General features: G+C 42.5%; 1 protein-coding gene across 4 annotated transcripts in view; it reads left to right on the top strand.

Annotated features, from left to right (window-relative positions):
- Positions 1-20734, top strand: part of MTR (5-methyltetrahydrofolate-homocysteine methyltransferase) — an 819135-nt gene that overhangs the window by 247936 nt on the left and 550465 nt on the right. For all 4 annotated transcript variants that reach the window (XM_033935789.1, XM_033935788.1, XM_033935790.1 and 1 more), the window contains exons 10-11: positions 8764-8825; positions 18977-19044. In XM_033935789.1, the coding sequence (XP_033791680.1) occupies positions 8764-8825; positions 18977-19044 (130 nt within the window). The remainder of the gene's footprint in view (positions 1-8763; positions 8826-18976; positions 19045-20734) is intronic.

Genomic DNA, 20734 nt, shown 5'->3' with positions numbered 1-20734 from the left:
ACTAGAGAAGGAACAAAAACCATCCCTAACAGAACTAGATGTAAACACAATCAAATATCCAATACAGAACACTCTCAAAATTCTGGGAACACACCTAGACAGAGGCTGCACAATGCAAACACAAATACACAAAACCATAAAAAAAGCATTCTTCACCATGCGAAACCTAAGAAAAATAAGAAAATTCTTTTCCAAAGAACACTTTAAGATCATTGTACAATCCCTCATACTCAGCTCCTTAGATTACTGCAACAGCCTCTACCTACCTTGCCCAAATACTATGATAAAACAACTACAGACCGTTCAGAACACAGCTATCAGACTCATCTACTCGCTCAGCAAATTCGACCACGTCACACCCGCCTATGTAGACTCTCACTGGCTTCCGATAAAAGCAAGAACTCAATTCAAACTGTACTGCTTACTTTTCAAAGTAACCCATGGTATGGACCCCAATTACCTGAATAACCATCTTTGCCGCTACCGACTACCCAGATCAAGAAGAACTCAGAATTTTTTCACCTTCCCCCCTCATAATGGTACCCGATGTAAGAAACTTTACGACAGCTTTCTAGCAACTCAGGCAGCGAAAATTGACCCCACCATCACCAAACTGATGATCAAAACAACAGACATCAAAGTGTTTCGGAAAGAAATCAAAACATTTCTTTTCAAAAAACACGTCCTTACTTAATATTCCCCTCCCCAATCGCACATGCACTCTCCCCAGCAAATAACACACTAGTCATCCCCTTGAACCTCATTTACCAAAAATATCCAAACTCCTAAATAAGCATCTCCCTTAGGAATCCATTTAACCTTCTCCTAAATAAGCATCTCCCTTAGGTATCCACTTAACTGATTCCTTCAAAGTTAGGTACCTTTCTTCAGTTGCCTATATTGTTTTCCCCACTGAACCTTGTAACTACTTGAACCCTGTCAAGTTATTCTATCGATAAATCCAGATATCTTATACTTGATTATCAAGTTTGCAGACGATACAAAACTATGCCGGGCGATCAGATCGCATGAGGATAGAGAGAAACTCCAGAGCGACTTGTGTCGGTTAGAAACATGGGCGGAGAAATGGCAGATGAAGTTCAATGTGGAGAAATGCAAGGTAATGCATTTAGGCAATAAGAATAAGGAATACGAGTATACAATGTCAGGTGCAACTCTGGGGAAGAGTGAACAAGAAAAGGACCTGGGTGTACTGATAGATAGGACCCTGAAGCCGTCGGCACAATGCGCGGCAGCGGCAAAGAAGGCAAATAGAATGTTGGGCATGATAAAGAAAGGAATCTCGAGTAGATCGGAGAAAGTTATAATGCCGCTTTATAGGGCAATGGTCAGACCACACTTGGAATACTGCGTCCAACATTGGTCTCCCTACCTAAAGAAGGATATAAAACTGCTGGAGAGGGTGCAGAGACGAGCAACAAAACTGGTGAAGGGTATGGAAAAACTGGAATACGAGGACAGACTTATAACACTAGGATTATTCTCCCTTGAGAAAAGGAGACTGCGTGGGGATATGATCGAGACTTTCAAAATACTGAAAGGAATCGACAAAATAGAGCAGAGAAGATTATTTACATTGTCCAATTTGACACGGACTAGAGGACATGTAATGAAGCTAAGGGGGGACAGGTTCAGGACTAATGTCAGGAAGTTCTGCTTCACTCAGAGAGTGGTTGACACCTGGAATGCCCTCCCAGATGAGATTATTGCGGAATCGACCGTCCTAGGCTTCAAGAGCAAACTAGATGCATATCTCCTTAAGAGAGGCATGTAAGGATATGGTGGACTATAAATTACGACAGGTGTACACCTGGTAGGGCCTCCGCGTGTGCGGATCGCCGGACTTGATGGACCGAAGTTCTGATCCGGAGATGGCATTTCTTATGTTCTTATGTTCTTATACCACAACATGTAATTTACTTAAATCGTTGTAATGTAATTCTCTCGGTAATGTCCTGATCTCTTTTAATTGTAATCCGCTTAGAACCGCAAGGCACAGGCGGAATAGAAATCACAAATGTAATGTAATGTAATGTCCCTTTCCCTGTCTATGCATATTAGCTTCTCACCCCGAAGCATATTCAGCTCCTTTGGGTTTTTACTTCCCAAATGTATCACTCTGCACTTCACATTAAATTTTAACTGCCAGACATTAGACCATTTTTCCAGTATTTGCAGATCTTTTCTCATGCTTTCTATTCCCTCCAGCGTATCTATTCTGTTGCAAATCTTCATGTCATCTGAAAAAAGACACACTTTTTCTTCCAATCCTTCTGAAATATCACTCACAAATATATTGAACAGAATGTGCTCCAATATGGATCCCTAAGGCACACCACTACATAGTAACATAGTAGATGACGGCAGATAAAGACCCGAATGGTCCATCCAGTCTGCCCAACTTGATTCAATTTAAATTTTTTAAATTTTTCCTTCTTAGCTATCTCTGGGCAAGAATCCAAAATTCTACCCGGTACTGTGCTTGGGTTCCAACTGCCAAAATCTCTGTCAACTCCAGCCTATCTACACCCTCCCAGTCATTGAAGCCCTCCCCAGCCCATCCTCTCCCAAACGGCCATATACAGACAACTCAGATCGTGCAAGTCTGCTCAGTACTGGCCTTAGTTTAATATTTAATATTATTTTCTGTTTCTAGATCCTCTGTGTTCATCCCAAGCTTCTTTGAACTCCATCACTGTTTTCCTCTCCACCACCTCTCTCAGGAGCGCATTGCAGGCATCCACTACCCTCTCCGTAAAGTAGAATTTCCTAAATCTACCATCCCTCAACCTCAAATTATGTCCTTTGGTTTTACCATTTTCCTTTCTCTGGAAAATATTTTGTTCTACGTTAATACCCTTCAATTATTTGAACATCTGAATCATATCTCCCCTGTCCCTCCTTTCCTATAGGGTATACATATTCAGGGCTTCCAGTCTCTCCTCATACGTCTTCTGGCGCAAGCCTCCTATCATTTTCGTCGCCCTCCTCTGGACCGCTTCAAGTCTTCTTAAGCCCTTCACCAGATATGAACACAATACTCCAAGTGGGGCTTCACCAAGGACCTGTACAGGAGCATCAACACCTTCTTCCTTCTTCTGGCTACACCTCTCTTTATACAGCCCAGCATCCTTCTGGCAGCAGCCACCACCTTGTCACACTGTTTTTTTCGCCTTTAGATCTTCAGACACTATCACCCCATCTGTGCATATCAGCTTCTCAGCTCCCAGCACATACAGTTCCTTCCGATTATTAATCCCCAAATGCATTACTCTGCATTGAATTTTAGTTGCCAGGCATTAGACCATTCCTCTAATTTTTGCACATCTTTTTTCATATTTTCCACTCCCTCTTCGGTGTCTACTCTGTTATAAATCTTGGTATCATCCGCAAAAAGGCAAACTTTTCCTTCTAACCCTTCAGTAATGTCACTCACAAACATATTGAACAGGATTGGCCCCAGCACTGATCCCTGAGGGACTCCACTACTCACCTTTTCTTCCTCCGAGTGACTTCCATTAACTTCCACCCTCTGGCGTCTGTCCAACAGCCAGTTTCTAACCCAGTTCACCACTTTGGGTCCCAACTACCGTATTTTCGCGGATATAACGCGCACCATTGTAAAACGCGCACAGGGGTATAGCGCGCAGAAATCACGATGATATGTACAAAAACTTTTCTATACCGCGCTCAGGCATATAACGCGCATGCTGCCCGACTCTCCTCTGGCCACCCCGACTCTCCTTTCGCTCTCCCCGACTCTCCTCTGGCCACCCCGACTCTCCTTTCGCCCTCCCCGACTCTCCTCTGGTTGCCCCGACTCACCCTGACTTTCGGTGCACTGCCCCGCCTCTCCGTGCCTGTCCCCCTTGAAGTCCTGTCCCCCCTTGAAGGTCTGCCTGTCCCCCCTTGAAGATCTGCCTGTCCCCCCTTGAAGTCCTGTCCCCATCCTGAAAGCCTGATGCCCCCCCTCGACGTCCGATTCTTCTCCCCCCTCGGCAGGACCACTCGCACCCCCACCCCGAAGGACCGCCGACTCCCCGACAATATTGGGCCAGGAGGGAGCCCAAATCCTCCTGGCCACGGCGACCCCCTAACCCCACCCCGCACTACATTACGGGCAGGAGGGATCCCAGGCCCTCCTGCCCTCGACGCAAACCCCCTCCCCCCAACGACCGCCCCCCCCCCAAGAACCTCCGCCCGTCCCCCAGCCGACCCGCGACCCCCCTGGCCGACCCCCACGACACCCCCACCCGCCTTCCCCGTACTTTGTGTAGTTGGGCCAGAAGGGAGCCCAAACCCTCCTGGCCACGGCGACCCCCTAACCCCACCCCGCACTACATTACGGGCAGGAGGGATCCCAGGCCCTCCTGCCCTCGACGCAAACCCCCCTCCCTCCAACGACCGCCCCCCCCCCAAGAACCTCCGACCGACCCGCGACCCCCCTGGCCGACCCCCCCACCCCCCTTCCCCGTACCTTTGGAAGTTGGCCGGACAGACGGGAGCCAAACCCGCCTGTCCGGCAGGCAGCCAACGAAGGAATGAGGCCGGATTGGCCCATCCGTCCTAAAGCTCCGCCTACTGGTGGGGCCTAAGGCGCGTGGGCCAATCAGAATAGGCCCTGGAGCCTTAGGTCCCACCTGGGGGCGCGGCCTGAGACACATGGTCGGGTTTGGCCCATGTGCCTCAGGCCGCGCCCCCAGGTGGGACCTAAGGCTCCAGGGCCTATTCTGATTGGCCCACGCGCCTTAGGCCCCACCAGTAGGCGGAGCTTTAGGACGGATGGGCCAATCCGGCCTCATTCCTTCGTTGGCTGCCTGCCGGACAGGCGGGTTTGGCTCCCGTCTGTCCGGCCAACTTCCAAAGGTACGGGGAAGGGGGGTGGGGGGGTCGGCCAGGGGGGTCGCGGGTCGGTCGGAGGTTCTTGGGGGGGGGCGGTCGTTGGAGGGAGGGGGGTTTGCGTCGAGGGCAGGAGGGCCTGGGATCCCTCCTGCCCGTAATGTAGTGCGGGGTGGGGTTAGGGGGTCGCCGTGGCCAGGAGGGTTTGGGCTCCCTTCTGGCCCAACTACACAAAGTACGGGGAAGGCGGGTGGGGGTGTCGTGGGGGTCGGCCAGGGGGGTCGCGGGTCGGCTGGGGGACGGGCGGAGGTTCTTGGGGGGGGGGCGGTCGTTGGGGGGAGGGGGTTTGCGTCGAGGGCAGGAGGGCCTGGGATCCCTCCTGCCCGTAATGTAGTGCGGGGTGGGGTTAGGGGGTCGCCGTGGCCAGGAGGATTTGGGCTCCCTCCTGGCCCAATATTGTCGGGGAGTCGGCGGTCCTTCGGGGTGGGGGTGCGAGTGGTCCTGCCGAGGGGGGAGAAGAATCGGACGTCGGGGAGTCGGCCGGGCAAGAGGGCTTGGGCTCCCTCTTGCTCCGATCGTGGATGCGGGTGCGGGTGGGAGCGCGTGCAAGCGGTCGTTCGGAGTGGGGGTGCGAGCGGTCCTGCTGGGGGGGTGAATCGGGCGTCGGGCGGGGTGGGAACTATGTTTAAAAACTTTTGTATACCGCGCTCAGGCATATAACGCGCGAGGGGTATGCGCGGTACGTAAAATCACGTATAACGCGCGCGTTATATCCGCGAAAATACGGTACTCTACTCTTCTTTCTACACTATTCATCTTTCTTTCACCACCACTCTCTGTCGTCTGTCCATCAATCAATTTCTAATCCAGGTCACCACTTTGGCTCCTAACTTCAGGCCACCAAGCTTATTGATGAGCCTCCAATGAAGAACCATGTCAAAGGCTTTACTAAAATCCTGGTAGACTACATCTAGCTCACATCCTCTATCTAGTTCTCCAGTCACTCAGTCAAAGAAATCGATCAGATTCGTTTGGCACAATTTCCCCTTGGTGAAATTGTCTCACATCTTGTAACCCATTGGATTCCTGGTAGTTCACTATTCTTTCCTTCAGCGGAGCTTCCATTATCTTTCCAACCACCAAAGTGAGACTTACCAGTCTGTATTTTCCGACTTTTTCTCTTTTCATACTTTTGTGAAGAGGGACCACATTCGTTCTTCTCCAGTCCCAAAGAACCTCTCCCGTCCCCAAGGATTTATTAAACAAATCTACAAGAGGTTCTGTAAGAACTTTCCTGAGTTTCCTCAATACTCTAGGATGGATTTAATCAGGTCCCATGGCTTTGTCCACTTTTAGTTTTCTCAGTTGTTCATAAACACTTTCTTCCATGAATGGAGTGATATCTACTCATTCCCATATATACCTCGGTCAGCCAACCAAGGTCCTTTTCTAGACTTTTCTTCCGTGAACATAGAACAGAAGTATTTGTTTAACACATTTTTCTTTTTCCTCATCACTTTCCACATAGTTCTCAGAATCTTTTAGTTTCACAATTCCATTTCTAGTCTTCCTCCTTTCCCCAGTATACCTGAAATAGGTCTTGTCTCCTCTTTTTACCTATCTAGCCATTTTTTCTTCCACTTGCGCTTTTGACAATTGTATTTCTCTCTTCACTTCTTTGAATTTTATTCTGTATTTTTTTTCTGTGTTTCTCTTCTTTTGTTCTTTTGTATTCCTTGAACACTACCTCTTTTGCCATTATATTTTCAGCAACCTGTTTAGAGCACCATAATAGTTTCCTTTTCCTTTTCCTCTTCCTCTTCCTTTTATTAACTTTCTTTGCATAGAGTTTAGTTGCCATTATTATAGCTCCTTTCAGCTTGGACCACAGTCTTTCCACTTCCCTTATATCCTCCCATCCCATCAGGTCTTTCTTCAGGAACACTTACAATTTTCTGAAATCAGCATGCTTGAAATCCAGGACTTTGAGTTTAATGTGTCCATGGTTTGCTTTAGCTCTTAAATCAAACTGTACTATATGATGATCACTGTTACCAAGGTGGGCACCCACCCAGACATTAGACACACTTTTTCCACTTGTGAGCACCAGATCTAGTGTTGCCCCCTTCTCTCATCACCATTTGCTTGAGCAGAGCATTTTGAAGGGCATCTACCATCTCTTTGCTTCTTTCTGATTCTGCAGTTGAAACGTTCCAGTCCACATCTGGCAGGTTGAAATTTCCTAGTAAAAGCAGCTCCCCTTTCAACCAGCTCTTTGTCCAGCTTTTCTGTTTGAATCAGAGGCCTATAGATGACTCCAGTGAGTATAGAGGTTCTATCTTCTCTCTTCACTCTGATCCATAATGCTTCCTCTGATCCCTAGGACCCCTGTATTTCAGCTGCTTTAATATTGTTTTTCACATGTAGTGCTACTCCTCCACCCCTTCTCCCATCTCTATCCTTTCTAAAAATATCTTATCTCGGTATGGTTATATCCCATACATGGAAATCACTGAACCTTGTCTCTGTGATAGCAACAGCTTCTAACATCAGGGCTTTCAAGTCCTGAACTTTATTAGCTAAACTAGAGCATTCATGCTCATTGCTTTCCAGCAACACTTTACTGGTATCTTCTGTATAGTATTTTGCTTATTCTCCCTTTCCTCCTTTGTTGATGATGGTATTAGCATTAGCTTTCTCACTGCTGTTTCATTTTTGCATTTTCTGGGGGGTGACTTCTTGATTCTACCTGCTTCTCTTTGTTACCCCCATATTCTAGTTTAAACACCTTGTAACAAACTTTCAGTTTCCTCAGCAAGTAACCTCCTTCCTTCTATAGAGAGATGTAGGCTAAGAATCCAATCCATTCCTTAGTTTTATATACCGGGTCACAAAATTAACCCAAAAGGGTAGAAGAGAACAATAATTAGACAGGAAGTACAGCTATTACAATCCCTTATTCATCAGTTAAGAATTTCTTAAACAAATATGTTTTCAAAGAGGAGAGAAGTCTAATTTCTGAAGGGAGGTCATTCCAGATTTTTACCAACGCAAATACCATAGAATGGGAAAGCCTACCTAAAGTTTGAATACCCCTAATAGAGGGGAATACTAATTTAAGTTTATGTATTCCTATAGTAGAGAAGGGATGTTGAGAATTGAAAGAAAGAGTAAGTATTGGGGAGAAAATCCCATATAAACTTTTGAATACAACAGTAGCACACTTAAACTGAATCCTCCACCGGAAGCCAGTGCAATGCCCTCAGTAATGGAGTGACATGTTCATATCTTCTCTTACCAAAAATTAATTTGGCAGCTGTATTCTGAATAATGGTGCACCAAGATGTAGATTCAAGAAATGGTGCATAGCTTAGAGGGAACATCACTTCTTATGAATATTAGCAGTTAGTATGGATGTACTTAATTTCTCCGCTGGAGGAGGCAGTAAGTACACCTGTGCCAATTGCATGAGAGAAAGCATACAATAAATAACATGTGACTACTGCAATGTGCAATTCGTGTCCATTCTCTGCCCATAACCCACCCATTCTCAGTTAGTGCACATTAAAAGTCATGCCAGCATAATAATAGTTGCCATGCTTGTTCACAAACTGTTAACATGCATTAATTTGAGCATTAACTACTTAATGTACTTTAATAAAAGGGCCCTTGGTATTTTGTTTTGATTTAGCAGCAAAATGCTTTTCTTAAAGCAAAATTTTGTGAGCCATATGCTAATATATTGTGCTATGTAAAACTATAGCCTGTCCTTGTTCAGGTAAAGCATACTGCAGTTTCACACACATCTTGCTGTTGATGTTATATTTACTTTCTTGGTGCTAATTAGAAATGTGTATCTGTGAAAACTGGACTAATTCCATTTTTAAAAACCTGTTTGTGAAGGTCTGCCCAACACATTTGGAGGATACGATGAAACACCCGAAGTGACTGCTAGTCATATAAAGGTATAAAGCTTTCTTGGTAATGATAGAACACATAAGAAATGATGTTTGATGGTGCTTCATGTTAAATGTGTACGCTTATTGTTGACCCATAGATGTGAAAAAGTATCCTTATATTTTTGTCTGTGTGGTTTTTTAGAATTCTCCTTTCAGTTTTCTTTGACATGTTTGGCATATTTACCTCCCTTCGCTGCAAAGCATTCCATTGCTTCTATTGCTCTTACTGTAGTGTAATTTTGTGTATGGGAAAACCACTTGAAGTTTGTTCCCAATTTCAGGGTTGATAAGGGATGGTGTAGTAGTGCTGCCCGATTTGCCAACACCCTCCCACCTCCACAGACCTGTCATACCTCCAGGCCTTCTAAAGCAGCAGCGGTGGTGGCAGTGGCCGGTCAGCAGAGGCGGTGCTCTGAACAGGCTGCTCGTTGCCTGCCCCGTCACTGTCACTGATGATACGGCAGAGGGAAGCCTTGGCAGGGCAGGCCACAATCAGCCTGTTCACAGCGGTGCCTCTTTAACGCTGGCCACTGCGACTGCTGTATTGGGAGGCCCGGAGGTATGTCAGGTCTCACAGTGGGAGGGTTGGTGGGGTGCTGCTGCACAAGGAGAGAGGAGGGATGGATGGATGGAGAACTACTGTGCAGCGGGATGGGAGGAAGGGATGGAAAGCTGCTGCACAGGGGGATGTATGGGAGGGGAAGAAAGATGCTGCACCTGGGGGGAGAGAGGAGAAAGGAAGAATTGTTGGGGTGGAGGAGAGGAAGGGAGAGATGCAGCAAAGAAATAGAAAGGGGTGAGAGGGAGAAAGCCTGCATCTGGTGGAGGGGAGGGAGACATGCATGGAGAAGAGAGAAGAAGAAATGTTGGACATAGGGTGGAGGACAGGGAGGGATGGTGAATGGGGATAGAGAAAGATATGTTGCACATGATAATGGAGGGGAGGAAGGGAAATATTCTGCATGGAGGGGAATAAAGAGGTTTGACCCAGGGCACAAAGCAGGGAGAGAGAGAGAAAGATGGTAGACAATGAGAAAGAATGTTGGATATGGCAGTGAAAGGTAGAAAAGATAAGTTTATTTTCTATTTTGTAATTACAATATGTCAGATTTGAAATTTGTATCCTGCTAGAGCTGGTGTTAAGACAGCGAGCATGAGCTAGAACCTAAAAGAGAGAGGAAAAGTCTTTTTTATTTATTTTGTTTACACCACATTGCCGGTGTGGGGTTGGAAAGGGCAAAGGGGGTGGGGGGATGGGTAAAAAGTCTACAAAATAAACCCGCCAGGACATTTTGAACCCCCCCCCCAAAAAAAAAAAAAAAAACTCCCGACTGGGCAGGAAAAGTGAGTAAAAAAATAGATTCAATAGATCGAATCAAAATTTTTTTTCCTGGGGCGCTAGAGGGCGCGATAGGAAATGGCAGCGTAGTCAGTGAGCTCTGACAATAAAAGGAAAATAATCGAAATAAAATCGGAGTTATCCTATTCGGATTTTAAATATCTTTAGCCCTCTACTTTTACCTCTTCTGATGGCCACTTCCAAGGTAGGCAAACGCCACAAACCTGAGCCTACAACACCTCAAAAAGCAACGGAAGATAAATTGGATCCGGAGTCTAACCATGCGCTCCTCACGGAGCTGCGTGCCATAAAAGAAATCGTTAATGAAACAAAAGAAGATACCACGGAGATAAAACAAGATCTTTCTGAGCTGAAACAGGACTTTGCACAATTGTCTTCTAGGTTGGATAACGTTGAAGCTATTCAAACAACATCACAGGCTGCTATTAAGGGCATGCAAGGGCAACTGAAAAAAGTTCCACAACTGGAAAAAGATCTTGAAGATCTTCAGCTCAGATCACGTAGAAATAATTTACGTGTGCTCGGGATTCCTGAAGGAAAAGAGGGAGCGGATATTCTTTCTTTTATGGAAAAGCTGATCCCTGACATCCTGGATCTACACTTTTCAAGAGAATTTGAATTGGAAAGGGCACACAGGGTTCCATCGTTTCGCCCGACGAACGCCAGATATCCCAGAGCCATTATTGTAAAGTTTCTGCGCTATACTCAACTATCAGAAGTCATGCAGCGAGCTAAGGTGAAATCACCTCTTAAATTGGACACTCACACAGTTCTATTCGTACCGGATCTCACTAAAAATGCGGCGCAGAGAAGAAAGCAGCTGCTTACTTACCGCCCGAGGCTAAAGGAGCTTAAGGCTCAATTCGGTCTGCTGTTCCCTGCCACGATGAGGGTCACGATCAACAACCAGACCAAAAACTTCACTGATCCACAGCTACTATCTGACTACCTGGAGGAACTCAGTCCGACCACTATTGACAGAGTTTAACATGCTTCTTCTCTCCGGTCACATCGTTGGAGTCTTTTGAGAATGTTGCAGGGATTTGAGCACAGCATGGCGGCCATGTTTTTACACACACGTGGAAACTAGTCTTTCACTTTCAACTTTACCTTCGTTTGGACTTCAGACATTCCTCACTTGAACTTAAAATTCTCAATTCTTTTTTTTCTTTCATTTTCCATTTTATACCTTCATGTGTTTACTTTTTACTGGTGTTGGATATGATGTCATTAATTTCCGTCTTCATTAAATTTTTCGGAACCTCATTAATTATTCACCCTTGCAGCTCTAGTATTTGTATTGTTTCTAGCTATTACAAATGCTCTATGAATTGTTTTTAATGTATTATATTTTCCTGATCAATGATATTGCTTCACTACCTTATTTTTCTTTTTGCCTCTCTCTCTCGATGATTGAATTTGCCTTCTCTGTCTTCCTATTAGCTATGTCTTCACTATAATTATGTATGTCAACGTTCCTCTTCTCTTTATGTTAATCCATTAACTGTTCGTAGGTTCTCATGGTTTTCATCAACTTTACTGGGTTTAATACAGCACGTTTAATCATTTTCTCAGCTTCCTATGAATTATTAATGAATTTTAAACTGTCACATGAATTTCTATGGCAGACATGAATTTCTTCACGCTGCAGCTCTAGTATTTGTGTTGTTTCCAACTATTGCAAATGTTCTATGAATTGTTTTTAATGTATTATATTTTCCTAATCTTTCTCTCGATGATTGAATTTGCCTTCTTTATCTTCCTATTAGTTATGTCTTCACTATAATTATGTATGTCAATGTTCCTCTTTTCTTTACGTTAATCCATTAACTGTTCGTAGGTTCCCATGGTTTTTATAAACTTTATTGGGTTTAATGCAGCACGTTTAATCATTTTCTCAGCTTCCTATGAATTATTAATGAATTTTAAACTGTCACATGAATTTCTATGGCAGACATGAATTTCTTCACGCCGCAGCTCTAGTATTTGCGTTGTTTCTAACTATTGCAAATGTTCTATGAATTGCTTTTAACGTATTATATTTTCCTGATCAATGATATTGCTTTACTACCTAATTTTTCTTTTTGCCTCTATCTCTCGATGATTGAATTTGCCTTCTCTGTCTTCCTATTAGCTATGTCTTCACTATAATTATGTATGTCAATGTTCCTCTTTTCTTTACGTTAATCCATTAACTGTTCGTAGGTTCCCATGGTTTTTATAAACTTTATTGGGTTTAATGCAGCACGTTTAATCATTTTCTCAGCTTCCTATGAATTATTAATGAATTTTAAACTGTCACATGAATTTCTATGGCAGACATGAATTTCTTCACGCTGCAGCTCTAGTATTTGTATTGTTTCCAACTATTGCAAATGTTCTATGAATTGTTTTTAATGTATTATATTTTCCTAATCTTTCTCTCGATGATTGAATTTGCCTTCTTTATCTTCCTATTAGTTATGTCTTCACTATAATTATGTATGTCAATGTTCCTCTTCTCTTTATGTTAATCCATTAACTGTTCGTAGGTTCCCATGGTTTTTATCAATTTTACTGGGTTTAATACAGCACGTTTAATCATTTTCTTAACTTCCTATGAATTATTAATGAATTTTAAACTGTCACAATTTCTATGGCAGACATGAATTTCTTCACACTGTATACTTTTTTTAGTTTCTTGTCCTTCTCCTTTTATACAGCTGGTTCATGAATTAACTCTCCTTTTCTTGTTGTACATCGGACCTGTCTGTATTATTTTTAAGGATTTGATTGGCTCTCTCTTATGAATTATATTTACTCCCTCTTCCTTGTTCTTATTTATTACTGGACATGATCAATTCTCTAGCTGTTTTTCCTTTACGTTTTTCAGTTCACTAGACTTTATTCCTATCTATGATTTATTGAGATTCTTATAGTGTGCCTACTTTATTATTCACATTATGAATTATTAATATGTTTTTCACTGTCACATAAATTTTCAATGATTGCATGAATTTACCCTTATGATAATTTATTTTGGTAAATTACCTTCATATCCTCCTTTCTCCTCATATTGCACACTCCAGTATGAATTATTCCTGTTTACTCTGTGTAAGACCATTAACTTATTTTTACATTCAGTATTTATTTTTTACTTAATGGATCTCTGGTATGTGTTTTTGGTCTTCATGAACTGCACTGTTATATGAATTTTTCGTGTAACCTCTGCCTCTATGAATTTTCTTTGTATTCACTGTTGATTGGATTACCATATTGTTTTATAGTGTATTTATTTCTTTTAACTATTTTTCTACAACATTATCATTAATTCCAGCTCCTGTTGCCTTTATTCAGATGCTGCCTCCTTTATGACATTTTCCCCTTTCCTTGCTTCTTTATTTCTTGGCATAAATCATTTGTATCTGTCTGCTAATTGCTACCCACTTTGTTAATCAATGTTCATGATTGCTATACTGGCTATACTATATTTGGCCTGATTAGGTACTTCTTATTTATAAATCTCAATTTATTACAAAGATTGGACATGCCCATAGGTGTCTGTCTTGTCTTGTCTTGCTTATAATATGCTTTAGTTACCCTCAGTTGTCCACGTCATACCTGATCGTGTGATACTGGTCGACATGGTGTGTGTTGTTAATCCCTTAATATCTATGACTGGTTCTTCCTAGGTGTTATCCACTTAGGGGGTCGTTCTCGTTGTCATATCAGGTATGATTCTATAGTTTACTGTTATGTTAGTGCTCCATTGTTTTGTAAAGCAGATTTCTTTCTGTATTACTATTTACCAACCACATGATGGTTTACTGTTTTCATTGCTTGACATCATCATTATTCTTCATATGTGGCTCGTGTTCAAGGTTACTTGAATATTACTTTGCCTAGTCTTGCACTCTTTCTCTCTTTGTTCATATACTGTTTACATTGGGCTTCCTGGTTCTGTTTCAAAAGGATACCGTATTGTTATTGTCAGTGCTCTGATTGCACTTCCCTTATGCTTCCTCTTCCCATGGGGTGTAGTTGTCATTTGTCCTTCTCAGGACATGGCAGCTTATATGTATGTCTGTATTACAATTTATTGCTCATCAGTCATGTATATTGTACCTTCCTACACTATTATCGTGTTGACATTAGCAATAGCATTGTTGTTTCTATGGTTAATCACCTCTATATCTCAGAATGATAAAACTTTTGTCTTTAAATGTCAAAGGGTTTAATAATCCCATCAAAAGAAAAAAGATATTAGACTATGTTACTAAAAAATCCCCAGATATTGTATGTCTTCAAGAAACACACTTAACTATGCTAGAATCAGCTAAACTGAAGACCATCTGGTCACTACCCGTTATTGCATCACCAGCTGCCCATAAAAAAAATGGCACGGCTTTGCTGATTAGAAACTGTGATCACATTAAATTAATATCATATACTACAGATACTGAAGGGCGGTGGATTCTTGCTAAACTCCTCATTCATCAGAAAGAGATATCCTTGTTGAATATATATGCCCCCAATCAAGATCAACCAGAATTTTTTGATAGTCTCTTATTCTCGCTGCTTGAAGATAAATCTCATCATCAAATATTAACTGGTGATTTTAATCTAATTCTGGATCCGGTGATTGACAGAAAATCAGCTTCCATCCACAAACCTACCAGATCATGGCATAGCCTTCATAATTTAATCACCCAACTAAAATTGGTGGATCCGTGGCGGCTCTTGAATGGGAAAGACAGGCAATACACTTTTTACTCTGCGCCTCATAACTCGTACTCGAGATTGGACTATTTTTTATTTAGTAACAACCTCTTGAACTCAGTATCATCTACTACCATTCATGAGATATCAGTCTCGGATCATGCTGCTATAGAATTAACTTTTGCTTGCGACACTCTCTCAAAAAAAGGGAAGACATGGCGGTTTAATAATGCTTTATTACTCGACGAGGATTTCCTGAAAGTTGTTAGAGCTGCAATTTCTGAATACTTTGAATTTAATAAGGCAATTGATGTTAGTTGGCCGATCTTATGGGATGCTTTTAAAGCCACACTCAGAGGCACCATTATCTCTTATCAGGCTCGTCAATCTAAATCGCTCACTAAACAACTCTTAACTCATGTAAACACCATTAAAGAATTAGAACGAAATCATCAAGCTAATCCGTCAGATATGAAAACCTTATAGTTGTTACATCATGAGAGACTCTGCTATAATTTACTGCTAAGCAAAAAAGCTGGGAATGCTCTTTTCATGCAAAAGGCTAATTATCATTGTTCTTCGAACAAAGCTGGTAGAGCACTGGCTCAATATCTGAAAATACAGGAGGAACGATTAACTATATCCGCCATCAATGGTGAGGATGGGTCTATCACAGTGGATCCTCTCTTGATCTCACAAAAGTTTAGTCAATTTTATGAAAGGCTGTATACATCGGAAGTCACTAATCCAGATCCCTCGAAGATATTAACAAAAGCACCTCATCCCACTCTCTCATCTGAGGAGAATGCGCTCTTATCTATGGACATAAAGGAGTCAGACATTGGACTGGTTTTACATCACATGGCAAAACGGAAAGCCCCTGGTCCCGATGGTTTTACATCAGAATTTTATGCTGCTTTTCAACAGGATCTGGCACCTCATTTAGTTGATCTCTTTGATTACTTTATTCGTACCGGTGATGTGAGAGGTACTTTTACTGAAGCAAGCATTATAGTTTTACCCAAACCTGGCAAAGATCACCGCCTTGTGGCCAATTACCGTCCGTTATCTTTGATCAACGTTGATGCAAAAATCTACGCTAAAATACTTGCAACTCGCCTGCAGTCCTTGCTTCCCAAATTAATTGGTGCTGATCAAAATGGCTTCATGTTGAATAGACTCTCCAGTGACAATTCACGCATGTTTGCGAACGTCATACTTCACGCTAATACACAAAAATCTCCACTAATTGCTTTAGCATTAGATGCCGAAAAGGCGTTTGATAGAGTGGAATGGGGTTACCTCTTCATGGCTCTTCGATGGTATGGTTTTGATGATTCCTCCATTCAAATGATCAAAGTTCTTTATTCAGCACCTACAACAAATGTACGCATCAATGGTTACTCATCCACTCAATTTAAACCCACTAGAGGTACGAGACAAGGGTGCCCTCTATCACCCCTGCTTTTCAATCTGGCATTGGAGCCCTTCTTGCATTCCATCAGACATGATGATCGTATTTGTGGGGTACGCTGTGGTGGCTCTGAAGTAAAGTTTTCAGCATATGCTGATGATGTTCTCCTGTATTTATCTCCTGAGTCCATTCCTGCACTGCTTTCTCTCATTGATGACTTCTCCTCGATTTCTGGTTACAAACTTAATAACAGTAAAACGGAACTCATGCCCTTAAACTCTCATGTCCATCAACATCTACTCAATCAATATGGCTTCCGCTGGTCTGACTCATCATTGACTTACCTAGGCATCCCGTTTGGCAAGTCACTAGACTCCACCATTGAGAATTGTACATCTCAGCTATTGAAATCCATCAAATCTCAAATTCTTAAATGGAATCCACTGAATCTTTCATGGTGGGGTCGCTTAGCATCGATCAAAATGGTACTAACGCCTAAAATATTGTACACTCTGTGCATGCTGCCAACACTTTTACCCTTGTCGGTTTATAAACACTTGGAATCATTGCTCACTAAGTTTTTGTGGAACAATAATACACCCAGAATTGCCTTACATAAATTGAAACAGGAGAGAAATAGTGGGGGTGTGAACTTCCCTGATCTTTTGGATTATCACTACGCTTTCTTATCTCGCCAAGGTGTTAGATGGCTACTCTCCGAAGACTTTCCAACTGCTACCAATCGCTGGCTTGATTTTGAACGAGCGAGATATTCTCCATACAATTTACAACTACTTCCCTTCATGCTGCCGCCTGCATCTCCTATAATTCGTGACCACATTCTATTATCCATGATTCAGGTTTTTAAAAGGTTAGAATCCTCGCTTGATATTAAATGGTTGGACACAACATCTGCTCCTCTTTGGCGCAATAGCTCAATCCGTATTGATAACAATATTGTGGACTGGAAGTTGTGGCAGTCTGCGGGAGTGCACCAGATAAACCAGTTATGGGATGGGGAACAGTGGAGCTCTTTTGACCAATTACATGCTACTTATGGTTTAAATGGTACTCAGCAATATCGCTGGTTGCAGCTTAAACATGCTATTGCGTCACATCTTAATCACCATGCACTTCTCAATACTGTTCCACCGCTGCAACCGCTTTGTACGTCCTTTTCTACCCTCAAAAAAGAAGCATCTAAATGGTATAAACATGCAAGACATCAGAAACACCAACATCCTCTTGACACGGAACATAAATGGTCATTAGAGTTTCAATTGTCATTGGATGAAAACCATTGGGAACATCTGTGGTCACGTACTCATACTATATGCAAATCAGCATCCTTTCTCCAAACATCCTTATTTCTCAATCATAGGGCTTATTGGACTCCTAGCCGTCTGGCTCGATTTAAAACAGGAGAATCGGATAAATGCTGGTCCTGCAACTCCTCTCCGGGTACACTTAAATACATGCTATTCGATTGTCCGTTGCTACAACAGTTCTGGGCCAGTGTCATATCTGATATTAACAAATTGCTCCAAACGTCCCTTCCTCTCTCATACAATTCTATAATCCTAGGAAGTGTCAAATCTTTTGACTTTTTTCACAAAGATGAGGACTGCCTTATTCATCTTCTCCTTTTGATTGCGATCAAGACCATCCTTTCTAATTGGAAAAACCTTGAAAGAGTGTCCTATGATATCTGGTGGAACACCACTTCTCTGACAGTCAAATACGAGAAAATTGCTGCGGAAAGATTAGGCTTGATGCATAAGTTTAACAGGCTTTGGGGTCCCTTACTACAATATGCTGATTTACCATTTAATTCTCCAGATTAGCCCTTATAATTCATGAAACACTTACATTATTATGCCCTTTGACTATATTTGACATTATAATCGAAATCATAATTCCTCTATGCCTCATTATCTCAATGTTATTGATATATTATGTTGGTACGTGTTTATCATTTGATTGTGTACAGACTTTACATCAGTGTTTAAGTACAAGATATTCTGATCTGTTCTTTCCTCCCTTTTTCTTTTTCCCTCTTCCTGGAAATACTAATCCTTTGTATTATTGTTCCCCTGGTTTGGGGCATTACATTACGGATCTGCTATGATTCAATATGCGTCTTAATGCAATGTTTTGATGTTATACATCTGTATTATTTTCTGTTTTGTTGTAAAACCTTAATAAAAACTCATTGAACTTAAAAAAAAATTTTTTTTCCTCAATCGGGTAGCACTATGGTGCAGTGAAAGATAAGGCCCTACACATGAGTTCTCAGCTTACGTTTACCTAGGCAGTTGTTTTCAGGAAGATAACTAAATTAAATCTGCTGATTCTCATTTTTTAATAACTTATCTCTAAATCTCTCTTAAAATAAATGATATCCATCAGAGAGCAGCTTGAGATGCCTGAACGTGCATAATCCCAGCACCTGAGAAAAGTGTGTGTGTGTGATATATAGGGATTAGTCTTCAGGTAATGTGCTCATTTCCTTTGTAACCATGGATATGAGAACTTATTGCAACACCTTAGTTTGCCTTTTTTTTCTCTTGTCTGATAACCCTCTTGGTGTGCTTCATAGTTCAAAATTATAACCTTCTTTCCTTAATTAATACAATTTATATTGCTTTTATCCTATTTGAACGGAGTATTTTCTGCTTTCTCCAGAGCTTTGCCATAGATGGTTTAGTCAATATAGTTGGAGGCTGTTGTGGAACCACTCCTGCACATATCAGGTAACTCCATTTATCCTAGTACTAAAGTAGGAGGAACTCTGCTGTCTGTCTCCTCTTTCTGAGATCCTTGTGTTATTTCTGTAAGCAGAGAGAAAGAGAAGGCATAACCTTCCAGGGATCAGATACCCAAGAGCATAGGAGATGGTAGCATAATAGCTTGTGGATATGTGGAAGTGTTAATGGAAATTTGTACTATATACTGCATTTAACACCATCACCGAACATCGCTCTGTATACATATAACATGCACAAGGAAACACAAGTGTTAAATAACATAACATATAGATGGTGATTTTATAATAGGCTGCCTAACTTATAGAGGGTGGATCAGTTATTCCTGTTTTAAAAGAGAAAATATGCATATTTTTCCCATTTTAAAACTACTGTATACGTATACTCGAATATAATTCGATCTGAATATAAGTCGAGATACCCATTTTTCTCCCACAAAAGGAGGAAAAATGGTTGACTTGAATATAAGACAGGGGCCTTAATATTCAAGTGCCTGTCCTGCCGGACCTGCACCCAGCGCCCCCTCCCTCCCCTGCCAGGCTCCGCACCCAGCCCCCTTTCCTCCCTGCCCGACCAGGCTCTGCACCCAGCCCCCTCAAATCCCCAGGCTTTGCACCCAGCCCTTCACCTCCCTGCCCTGCCAAGCTCTGCACCCAGCCCCCTCACTTCCCAAGGCTCTGCACCCAGCCCCCCTCACTCCCTGCCAGGCTCTGCACCTTGTCCCCCCTCCCTCCCTACCCTGTACCATCTCCCTCCCAATGTCTTGCAGACCTCCACTGGGCCTGCCGCAGGAACCGGTGGTCCAGCAGTGGGCCAGGATTTGAGGGATTCCCCCACCCAAATAACCCTGCACACCCCCCGGGAGAACTCACAGCAGCTAATCAGCCAGCGGCCTCGAACAGATCAAGAGGGCAGGAAGATTGCTCCTGTTCCATGCACCGGCTGGCTTCCAGGGACCCAAAAGGTACGTGGGGGAGGTGGGAGGGAGGTGTGGTTGTCAATTTCAGCAGGCACAGGAGGCAGAAGGGATTCTTCCTGTCCCGCCCACCGCGAGGACACCGAGGAGTCGGGGGAGGTGTGAGATTTTCGATTTGATGTGAGACGGGAGAATCCCTCATGTCCCAGCCCACTGCTGGACCACTAAGTTTTGCGGCAGGCACTTTGGAGGCCTGCAATAGGTCCGGGAGGGGAACGGGTAGGCAATGGCCTGAATATAAGCTGAGACCCCCAATTTTTGGCCCCAAAATCTTGGCTTATTCGTTACCATCATATTTAAGAGCAGTGCAAAATCTAGATAAATTTAAGGGCAACCTTAAAAGCTTCTTATTTAAAGATGCTTATGATTGCTAATCAATCTCTGGCTCCTTTCTCGCTACATTCTGTTTTACTCATATTCAACATCAATATGATTTCTCCTATTTCCCTTTTGTCTTTAACCTTAATTGTACTCTCTCCTTTTAAATTTGTATTTCTCCCCACTTTCCTGTTGTTTTCATGTAAGTAAAGTTGAGTCTTAAGTCCTTTGATTGTTCCCCATTTTTAATTTTTATTGTCAAACGCTTAATATTTATGATTGGCGTTTTATCAAATTTTAATAAACTTGAAACTTGACTATATATATATATATATGATACCCCATCAAAGTACCCACATGTGTTTGTTTATACCTGTTTTTGGG

Source organism: Geotrypetes seraphini, chromosome 3 (assembly GCF_902459505.1).
Source record: "Geotrypetes seraphini chromosome 3, aGeoSer1.1, whole genome shotgun sequence".
NCBI lineage: Eukaryota > Metazoa > Chordata > Amphibia > Gymnophiona > Dermophiidae > Geotrypetes > Geotrypetes seraphini.
The sequence above is the reverse complement of the archived record's forward strand: the minus strand, read 5'-3'. Positions and strand labels throughout refer to the sequence as shown.